The sequence below is a fragment of the Nannospalax galili genome, unplaced genomic scaffold (assembly GCF_000622305.1).
Source record: "Nannospalax galili isolate Female #2095 unplaced genomic scaffold, S.galili_v1.0 scaffold3465, whole genome shotgun sequence".
Taxonomy (NCBI): domain Eukaryota; kingdom Metazoa; phylum Chordata; class Mammalia; order Rodentia; family Spalacidae; genus Nannospalax; species Nannospalax galili.
Genome location: NW_008353021.1, coordinates 272,108 through 282,732, shown reverse-complemented (window position 1 = coordinate 282,732; position 10,625 = coordinate 272,108). Strand labels below are relative to the sequence as shown.

At 46.0% G+C, this 10,625-nt stretch overlaps 1 protein-coding gene across 1 annotated transcript; it reads right to left on the bottom strand.

Moving 5' to 3' along the window:
• Positions 1–1,278: 1,278 nt before the first annotated feature.
• Positions 1,279–4,819, bottom strand: LOC108491661 (the record flags this gene model as incomplete). Its single annotated transcript, XM_017802517.1, is given in 4 exon segments — positions 1,279–1,572; positions 1,674–2,560; positions 2,624–3,199; positions 3,202–4,819. Coding segments are annotated over 4 exon segments (3,375 nt in total), but the record flags the coding sequence as incomplete, so codon positions are not given.
• Positions 4,820–10,625: the final 5,806 nt, after the last annotated feature.

The following is a 10,625-nucleotide window of genomic DNA, read 5'->3' as shown; positions in this document are numbered from 1 at the left end:
CTACAGACTCTGTGGGGTGATAGAATACTCGGGGCAGGAGCTTAATCATGACACAGTAATCTTGAGAGGTTCTGAGGGCCATATTAGCTACACAGGGAGTTAAACCAGAGTTACATGTTCACCAAGCCCCTTGCGGGGTCAGAAGGTAGTAATTTCTTTCTCCTGAAGGTACAGAGATAGTGGAGTTGCAAAGGCGGGCATGAGTTGGAGGTGGGTTTCCTAAGCAGAGCCCAGATCCTGAGACTTCCGTGAGGGTTAAGGGGTGAGGAGTCTCTCTATGACATAAGTTGGCCGAAGTGGTATTATTGAAGGCCCCTTGGATTGTTACACCCTCGTAATAAGGGGGTGCTGCTGTTAAACATAGCCAACAGGATTCAGTTAGGTTGGGGTCTGTCTGTCTAATGGCCTTATATGCTCCTTGGATTAGATTAAACAGTCAGTCCCCCGTGGGTGAAACCTTGTGACCTGGGGAGCTAGAATTCTGTTTCAACAGGATATTTGCAGGGGAAGTTTCAGAAAGGGGGTTGGAGATTAAAGCTGGCAGGGGATTCGGGTGACTGGGGATGGGATTCTGAACAGGTAAGACGGGGTTGGGGCCTATAGCTATTGAATAGGAGGAGGTGTCTCTTTTAATAGTAAACAAGAGGCCAGGATCTGTCCCCTCCTTGTATATCCTAATTCCCCAAGAATGTCCCTTGTTCCAGTCTGTGGCCTTCTTTCCTGCTGTTGTAAATTCTATCCGGAGGGGGTGGCACCATTTACCTTGACAGTCCTGATTAGGAGCATTTGGGCTCTTATGAGAATAATTTGCTTTTACAGTGATGTAATCCCAGGATGAGGACAGGGACCACCAGGTGTCCCTGGTTGTTTTGCATCCCCAGTTTTTATAGTAAAAGTAGTCCCTCTCTCCACATTGGGAATTGAGCTGCTTATCTCGATGGTTACCTGGGCAGACATAGAAGGTTAACAGACGTAACATGGTCCGTTGTTTTTCACAACACCATCCCCATGTTAAATGGGGCCCTCCAAACAGGGGGTAAGCTTCCGGGCTGGGTATTTTATCAGGATCCGTGAAGTCTGCTATGTCCCAGGGCGCTGGTGCTCCTAAGGCTAATTTATACAAATCTGGATACAATATAGGCCACCAAGTGCCCTTGGGTGCCATTTTGTGGGTTTCAAATACTACAATACCCATTTGATTGATCACCTGCCAGGTGGTCAGCATAGGGCGATGGGGGCTTCCTTGACTGGGAACTAACCTAAAACCAAGTAGAATCATTAGGTATCTCTGGAGAGTCTTATTTTTAGGGGTTTGGATGTTTTGTGTAGATGCCATTTTCCAGCATCCTCCTGGGCCGGGGCTCTTTTGGCATGGGAAGCGTGGATCCAGGCTGAAATCCCGTCTACTTTGAGGGCCGTGGGTGTAGTCAGGAGAACCATGTAGGGTCCTTTCCACTGTGGTTCAAGAGTCCTTACGTTGTCTCTTCTCACATACACCTGGTCTCCAATTTGGTAGGAGTGGGGCGTTTGTGGACTCCCAGGCTGGTAGACAGCAGCCAAAGGCCTCCAAACCTGGTTCTGGATGATCTGGAGGGCTTGGAGTCTTGTTTTTAGGCTGGGGTTATCAAAAGAAGAGGGCAAGGCCAGTAGACAGCAGCCAAGGGCCTCCAAACCTGGTTCTGGATGATCTGAAGGGCTCGGAGTCTTGTTTTCAGGCTGGGGTTATCAAAAGAAGAGGGCAAGGGGGACAAGGTTACATTGAGGACAGGAGGCGGTCCTCTGAAGAGGATTTCGTAGGGGGTTAGGCTGTGCATAGCAGGAGTATTTCTAGCCCAAAATAGGGCTAGAGGTAGGAGCTGCACCAAGTCTTTAGTGTCAGTCTCTAGAGCTAATTTGGTTAAGGTCTCTTTAATGGTTCTATTCATCCTTTCTACCTGTCCTGAACTTTGGGGTCTATAAGCACAATGTAATTTCCAATTGATCCCCAGTGCTTTGGCCACTCCCTGACTTACCTGGGAGATGAAGGCTGGGCCATTATCAGACCCAATTACCTTAGGTAGTCTGAATCGAGGGAAGATGTTTTCAATCAGTTTCTTCACCACAGTCTGGGCTGTCTCCTTCTGGGTGGGGAAAGCTTCAACCCACCCTGAGAAAGTGTCTATAAACACTAGGAGATATTTATAACCATACTTTCCTGGAAGAACCTCAGTGAAATCTACTTCCCAATTAGTCCCTGGTTGTGTCCCTCTTTCTCTCTTGCCAGATGGGACCTTTGATCTGGAAGCATTTACCAGGGAACATGAGACACAATCTCCTACTACCTTCTGAACTAGCTGGTTAAGGTCCGGGAAGTAATAGAATTGTTCTTCTCTTTCTAGTAGTGTTTTTAGTTTCTTGTGTCCCAAATGTGTCCACTGGTGGAGTTGGGAGATTAGCTCAAGTGCTGCCTCCCGGGGCAGTATGGTTCAATTCTGATATCTCCACATCTTGGTTTTGGGATCCAGGGTAGCATTAAGCTTCCGAACAAGTTCCAGGTCTTGTTCAGTGTAGGTAAAAAGAGCTTCTCCCTCCTTTTCCTGTGCCTCCATTTCAGCCTTAAGGTCTACATGTGTATAGAGAATGCAGGTGCCTTCTGCTGCCTGATGGGAAGTTTCATCTGCCATCTGATTGCCTTGAGCAATCGGCTCCTGGTCTCGCTGATGTCCAGGGCAATGAATAATGCTGACCTTTTTAGGTAAGTACAAAGCTTGTAGAAGGGCCACTATTGTTTCTTTGCTTTTAATGTCCTTGCCCGCTGAGGTGAGGAGCCCCCACCTCCGATAAATTTCTCCATGTACATGAGCCATGGCAAACGCATAGCGGCAGTCAGTGTAAATGTTGACCTTTTTGCCCTCTGCTAATTTTAGGGCCTGGGTTAGGGCTTCTAATTCAGCCCGTTGGGCCGATGTTCCGGCTGGCAGGGCTTGAGCCCAAATTATCGTTTTTCCATCAACCACCGCCACCCCTACCTTATGCTCACCATCTCACAGAAAGCTGCTCCCATCCGTATACCAGGTGGCATCTGCATCTGTTAGGGGCTGGTCGGTGAGGTCTTCCCTAGTCCCATGCATCTCCACAAGTATTTGCTGACAGTCATGGGGAATCTCAGTGCCTTTCTCAGGGGTTGGTAGCAGCGTGGCGGGGTTTAAGGTGGCAGGCTACCAAACTTGATCATTTCTGGATTTAATAGTAGTGCCTGGTAATGGGTCACCCTGGCATTTGACAGCCATCTATCAGGGGGCTGTCTAATGATGGACTCCACCGCATGTGGAGTTATGACAGTCAGGGGCTGACCCATAGTAAGTTTGTCTTAGTCTTTTACCAGGGATGCTATTGTCGTCATGATTCTCAAGCATGGGGGCCAGCCAGCGGCCACATTGTCCAGTTTCTTTGAAAGATAATCTCCTGGCCTTTTCCAGGGTCCCAAAGTTTGAGTAAGAACTCCTTTTGCCATCCCTTGATTTTCATCTACATATAGGATGAAAGGTTTTGTCAAATCTGGTAATCCTAACACTGGCGCCGTTAGCAGTGCTCTTTTTATTTTGCCAAATGCTCTCTGATGTTCTTCTGTCCAGGCAAAAGGGGTCCCATTCTTTGTTAAAGGGTATAGAGGAGCCGCTATCTTGGCAAAACCCGATATCCATATTCTACAGAATCCTGCGCTTCCCAAGAACTCTCTGAGTCCTCTGGCTGAAGTTGGTGGGGGAATAGAGGCTACCGCCTGTTTTCTACTTTCCGTTAGCCATCATTGTCCTCCCTCCAGCCAGTAGCCCAAATAGTTTACCTGCTGTAGGCAGATCTGGGCCTTCTTTGCCGAGGCCCGATATCCAAGTTCCCCCAGTCTCAATAGGAGGGCCTCCGTACCTTGCAAACAGCTTGCTTCCGTCTCGGCTGCTAAGAGGAGGTCATCTACATACTGGAGGAGCATAATCTGTGGGTTTCTTACCCGAAAGTCAGCCAGGTCACGATGCAGAGCTTCATCAAACAGAATAGGAGAGTTCTTGAATCCTTGGGGAAGTCGCGTCCAGGTTAGTTGTCCCGATATTTCAGCTTCAGGGTCCTTCCATTCAAAAGTGAAGATGGGCTGGCTAACCAGGCTCAGCCTTAGGCAGAAGAACGCATCCTTCAGGTCAAGTACAGTATACCACCTGTGACTTGGGGACAAGGTACTCAGGAGATTGTAAGGATTTGGAACAGTGGGGTGTATATCCTCTATCCTCTGATTGACTTCTCTTAAGTCTTGGACTGGTCGATAGTCATTTGTTCCTGGCTTCTTTACGGGGAGCAGCGGGGTGTTCCAAGGGGACTGTCAGGGGTGAAGTATGCCTATTTGTAAAAGTCTTTGAAAATGGGGTCTGATTCCCTCTCGGGCCTCTCTGCTCATAGGGTATTGTCTGATTGAAACCGGAGTAGCAGATGGTTTTAATGTGACCACTATTGGAGGCTGGTTGCAGGCCAGTCCTGGGCCTCCTGTCTTGGCCCATGCCAAGGGGATTTTACTTAGCCAATCAGATATACCAGGAGTTTCTGTTATCAGTCCCTCATATAACCAATGTTCATCTTCCAGCCGCAGGGTTAATACCTGTAGTGGAGCTCCATCTTTTCCTTTTACAGTAGCTCCCTTTCTAGTGAAGTGGATGTGGGCTCCTAGCATAGAGAGTAAATCTCTCCCAAGAAGGGGATATGGACAGTTGGGGACCAGCAAGAACGAGTGGGAGACCTGTCCTGTGCTGAGGTCCACTTTTCTTTCTGTGGTCCATCTGTATGTTTTTCCTCCGGTGGCCCCTTGGACCCAGGCTGTTTTGGAACTCATGGGTCCCTCGGTTGTTGTCAGGACCGAGTGTTGAGCTCCTGTGTCTACCATGAAGGTAGTCAATTGCCCCCCTATCTTTAAAGTTACCCTGGGCTCAGGGGAGAGCTCCCGGCCCCGACTCCCCTAGTCCCCTAGAGTCAGGATTGGGGTTGTCTTCTTTTGAAGTTTGTTCAGCTTCTTCGGACATTCTCGAGCCCAATATCCTCTCTCCTTGCAATAGGCACACTGGTCTTTATCCACTCTGGGCCTTCTTTTGTCTCCCAGGTCCCTACCTGGTCCTGTTCCCTGAACTACTGTGGCCAAAATTCGACTTAACTCTTTATTTCTCTTTTTCTCTCTCATCCTCTCTAGCTTCCTGTTCTTTTCTGATTCTGTCCTCTCTTTCCTCTAATGTTTCTCACCTGTTATAGATTCTCTCAGCTTCTCTTACTAAGTCCTGTAAGGAGTACCCCTGAAGGCCCTCTAGCCGTTGGAGCTTACCGCAAATGCCAGGAGCTGATTGTCCTATAAAGGCCATAATAAGGTCCGCCTGACGCTCCTGGGCCATGGGGTCAAAAGGGGTGTACATCGATATCCCTCTATCAGGTGCTCTAGGAACCCAGCGGGGGTTTCATTTTCCCCTTGGGTTATAGCACGTACCTTTGCCAAATTGGGCGCCTTCCGGCCCCTTTGAGACCTGCTATCAGAGTCTGGCAATAAAGACGGAGACGCTCCCTACTGGCCATAGTCTCGTGGTTCCAGTTGGGTCTGGTCAGAGGAAATCCTTCATCTATTTCATTTGGGAGCATAGTGGGTCTTCCATCCTGCCCGGGGATGTTTTTCCTGGCCTCTAGGATGACTCACTGTCTCTCCTCTGTGGTTAGGAGTGCCTGGAGGAGTTGTTGACAATCCTCCCAGGTGGGTTGGTGGGTAAGGAGAATAGACTCTATTAAAGCAGTTAGAGCCTGAGGATCCTGAGAAAAAGAGGGGTTATGAGTCTTCCAATTATATAAGTCAGAGGCTGAAAAAGGCCAGTACTGAATCTGATCTCCTACAGTTCAGAGGGGAAAAGCCAGGTTCCATCAGAGGGGCCCCCTCTATCCCTCCTGAGGTAGAGTCTGCTAGATAGAGGGGGGGATTGGTCGGGTTCGGTGGAATCAGGAGAGGGATGAGGTTCCTGGGGTGGAGGTGCCTGCACTGGTGGATAGGGAGGTGGAAGATCAAGGAGGGTTAGGGAGGCTTGGTCCTCGGGGAAGACTGGCTTTTGTTTCTTCTTCTTAGGGGAAGACTGAAGGGGCAGGAGGGAGGAAGTGAGACTCGGGGGAGCAGAAGGGGTATGGGGTCCTTGATCAGTTTCTCTGATTCTCCGAGGAGGTAGGAACGGTGTGCCCAAGATGTGGGGTTCCGGGCCAAGTCTTCCCAGGTGACTATGTAGGCCACCTGGTCCGGGTGTCCGTGTGGTCCTGGGTAGAAAATGTATTCCTTAACCTGTAAGATAGTAGCAAGGTCAAAAGTCCCATCCCTTGGCCACCCCTTTTCAAAAGAGGGACACTCAGAGGAACAGAGACTTTGCCATTTCTTCTTTTGGACCTCCACTGATAAATTGTGGGCCCGCTCCACGACCTCCTTCCAATATTCTAGAGTTAAGCTTAAGGGGGTAGTTAGTGATTGACCCATGGTGGAGGTCACAGAAGAGAGGAGAGGAGAGTGAGAGAGAGAGAGAGAGAGATGAAGATGCCACTCCAAATAATAGTGACCAGTGAGTGTGCTTGTGGATGAGTACCTATTGTTGCCCAGTTTTTCTTCTGCAGGGGACGTGAATTTATCTGAGATTCGCATCTGGGACCCCCTTATCCTTTCACGGGAGTCTTTTGGCAGCAAGCGCCCTGTGGCTCTTACTTGCTCGACCCGTGCCTGCGGGGCTTTTTCCAGTGGCTAGAGAGAGGGATGGAGAGGAGAGAGAAATACAGATATGGGGTCCTGTCTCCACCCGTGTGGGCAGTCGGGGTCCGTCAAGAGGGCTAAGAGCCTTTGGTTTACACCAGGGAGTAGCCCTGGCCAGAAAACCTCAATTGCTCCTTTGCTTTTAATGGTCCCACGTGAAGACTTAGGCCGAAAACAACAGGAAGGAAAAAGGAGGAAGGGAAGGTTTAAAATAAAGAGTGTAGAGAAAAATACAAAACCAGACCTCCCCTTATTAAGATATTAACACAACCATCAACCATACACACCACATTGAATCATATTCGTGTGGACCGGTCCTTCTTTCACTCAAACGCACACTGCACCCACCATTCTCACTTTCAGGATCCCCGAGCACAAACACAGACACACACAAAACAAAGAATCCTCGGCGCGTGCTTCTTGACTCAAAACTGAAAGTATAGACCGGGAGGGGAGTAGCCAAGCCGATCTCCCTTCTTCTCCCGGGGTGAGGAAAGCTACGCTGTCCTCCCCACTCCAGACCACTCTGGTCACTAAGATCAGAGTGTTGGAACCAGGGGTCCCTGGGCATGTCTGCCACTCCCACTGATTCCCAGAATACAGACTTACAGGTCCTGTACAGGCACAAATGTTCAGACAGAACGTTCCCAGAACAGGAAATGACTGACAGACATTAAGACCAAGACAAACCACAAGACGTCTGTCCTTACCTCCTACTGATCTGAGGAAATAGGTCTGGGGGCAACCGAATCCCGGACGAGCCCCCAAATGTTGGACCCCCCCCCCAGTCTGGGGTACCCAACGTTCACGGGAGGCCGCACCCCAATAACTCAGTCCTCATCCCAGGAGATGCAACAAGCATTTGGATTCTTTATTCGTTTGCGCAGACGGGCTCCTGCCTCACTCGGAGAGGAGAAGCCCCGAGCTCAGCTTACAGGCTGCTTAGAAAGGCAAAAACCACAAACCACAAGTGGCTACTGAGCCAAAAAGCAGAAGCGGGAAGGGGGATTTTACGGGTGATTTCCAGCTTGTGCAAGGTACATGAAAAGGTCAGCTCTTTCTCAGCAGTTAGAATTATTTTCCATTTTACTTCCTTGTACAATTTTTCTTTTGCCTGGGGGACTTGGTTTGAACCCATCACTTATTAGCCCAAAAATCTCTAATACTTTTTTTTATTGAGCTTTTGTAATTTTATACAACAGTTCTTAGTCAAATTTAGATCCCCTCCCAGATCCATGCCTCCCCTGTGCCCCCCACCGGACATCATGTATTCCACCATACATGTTAAATCCTATTCAATTATCTGTACCCAAATGTCCTTCAATGTAAATTCATCAACTGGAGTCTAGCCAGCCCATCTAGTGATCATATGTAAGTCATACTCTCTCTCACCCGGCAGCGATCAGTCTCCAATAGTTCTCAGTCATATTGCACTTTATGGATAATATCTTATTAATCTCCCTTTACTAAAGGTATAAATATGTTTTGAAATATTTATAAACTTCACCAAAAGTAACTTTTATTTATAACTAACCCAGATGAAATTTGACTAAATGTTCCATACAACTATCTTGAATATATTGTCACTTATTTCTTTTTTCATTAAACCTCACAAATTACAATTATCTGTTCAAAAAAAAAAAAAACCACTAAATTCTTTTCAACAGATTGTAAGGCACTATCAATTAGCCTTCCCTAGGAATTCTCAGAATTCCAAATGTTACTTTTCCTCAACTTTTTGCTTCTCATAAAGGAGATATGATTTAAATTCACCTGCATTCTAACTTCTCTTGCATTACAACAGTTACAACTAGTAGCTAGAGCATTAGAATTTTTTCCAGGCACTTATAGTTATCTGTTATTTCTAATACTTCTCTTTTCCTTACAGAATTTTAAAATAGTTATTTCTATCCAATACACTTAAACAAAACATATTTTTACCCCAACTCAAGAATTAATTACTCTTATTCCACAGGGGTGAACCAGGACTATACAACTTACTCTTCCATAAATCAAGATAATTTTAACTTTCTTTTGCAGACCTCAAAAGAATGACAAGTAACTTTTGCTGATTTTTGGAACTAACTTCCTTTCACTTTGCTCCACATGGAATTTCATCACTTCTTATACAAATATTTTCCTCTCATAAATACACATCCAATTCTACAGGCACTAACAATTTTTACAGTCAGTAAATCAGGCAAAGAAACTATTATATGGTACTGGACGATAGCCCTCTCTTGCAACCCTTGGGACAAACACCATCAAGCAGGCAAAACTTTTAGCTGCCCTTTCTACCTTCCAATTTACTAACTGACTCTCACTACATGCGTCAAGTCATCCCACTACTGTTCATGAATTAGACTCCTTTTGTTATCATTATTTACCTCTCTTTAAAGGTTCCTTCATAGATGAATTCATCCAGTTTTTATTCAGTGCATTGGATCCCATACAGAATTTTCTGGTCTCCTCACAAAAGGAATCATAATGCTAACTGCTTACTTATGTCTTTTCAATTATTGCAGGTACAAACTCAACAAACTATGTGGTTCTATTCTGACTGCTAGTCATTAGGCCCCATCATCTGGAGAGAAATTAATGCCTTAGGTCTTCATCCTAATGACCTTTGGCAAATGGAAGTAACATCATGAATTTCTTTGGTCTAAATTTTTTTTTAATTGTTTATATATGTGGTGATATTTTTTCAGGCTTTATCTTTACTCCAACACATGAATCTACTCAAGCTATCTGAAGATATTTATTAACCACTTTCTCTGAAATGGGGGGGGGGAGCAAAACAAAAAGTTGTCCTAGTTGTTGTCCTGGTTATGTAGCCAAAACTTTTATCTATTTGTCAAATTGAGAAGTTTGTGTCTTGCATGGCATTTCCTATAAAACCCCCAATGACAAACTACAATTAAACTAACTCATCTATTATTCAAAAATGAAATACATAAACAAAAAGGGAAATAAAGGGTAGCCATTGAGGAACAACTTTTTAAAAAACAAATTAAAATTTTTAATTGTTCCTCTCGATTCCTCCCCACACCCGTACCTGCTGAAAAAGCATCTTCAGAAACAAGAAGTTTTACCATAGCTCATGGTTCATATAAACTCCTTTAAGGACCAACTAATGGCTGTATCCTATTCCCCTCATTCATCGGAGCCAAGGCTCAGTATCTGTGCTGTGTCCTACAGGCCTTCTGTGGATTGCAGGACAAAGGGTAAAGCCATGCCAGGAACAAGCACCAGAAGAGAGACCCTCTCCTGAGTTTTATCCACATGAACAGCCATCCTGTTCATGTGCCTTCTCCTCATCATGATGCCCTGCCTGTGCCACCTTTTCCAAGAAGACCTCAGGTTGACTTGTGCTACTGCTCCAGCATACTGCACCCTGAAGGAACAGGCTCTTTAATTCAGGTCCAGTCTTGGCCTTAAAACAAATGCTAAGAGGGTGTTTCTTTATTAAGGCATAACCATAATACAGCTTAGAAATGCCACATTTAGAAAAGTTTGGCATAGAAAATTTGGTTCAGTTAATCCTTAGGAAAGTTTCTTATTCCCCAACAGAACTAATCCATGTATTGTAGAATATGTGTTTACCTACCTGGCACTTGATGGTTCTTGAATGAGCTGTGTAAATATCTCTTCATTTGTGTGCTTTGTTGCCTGAAATTCCCACTTTGACATTCATTTCTTTAGAATTCAAGGTTACCTTTAAAAAAAAAATCCATATGTAGCATGGTGGCACACACCTTTAATCTCAGCAGTTGGGAGGCAGAGGCAGGGGGATTTCTGTGAGTTCAAGTCCAGCCTGGTCTACATAGCAAGTTCCAGGCCAGTTGGGGCC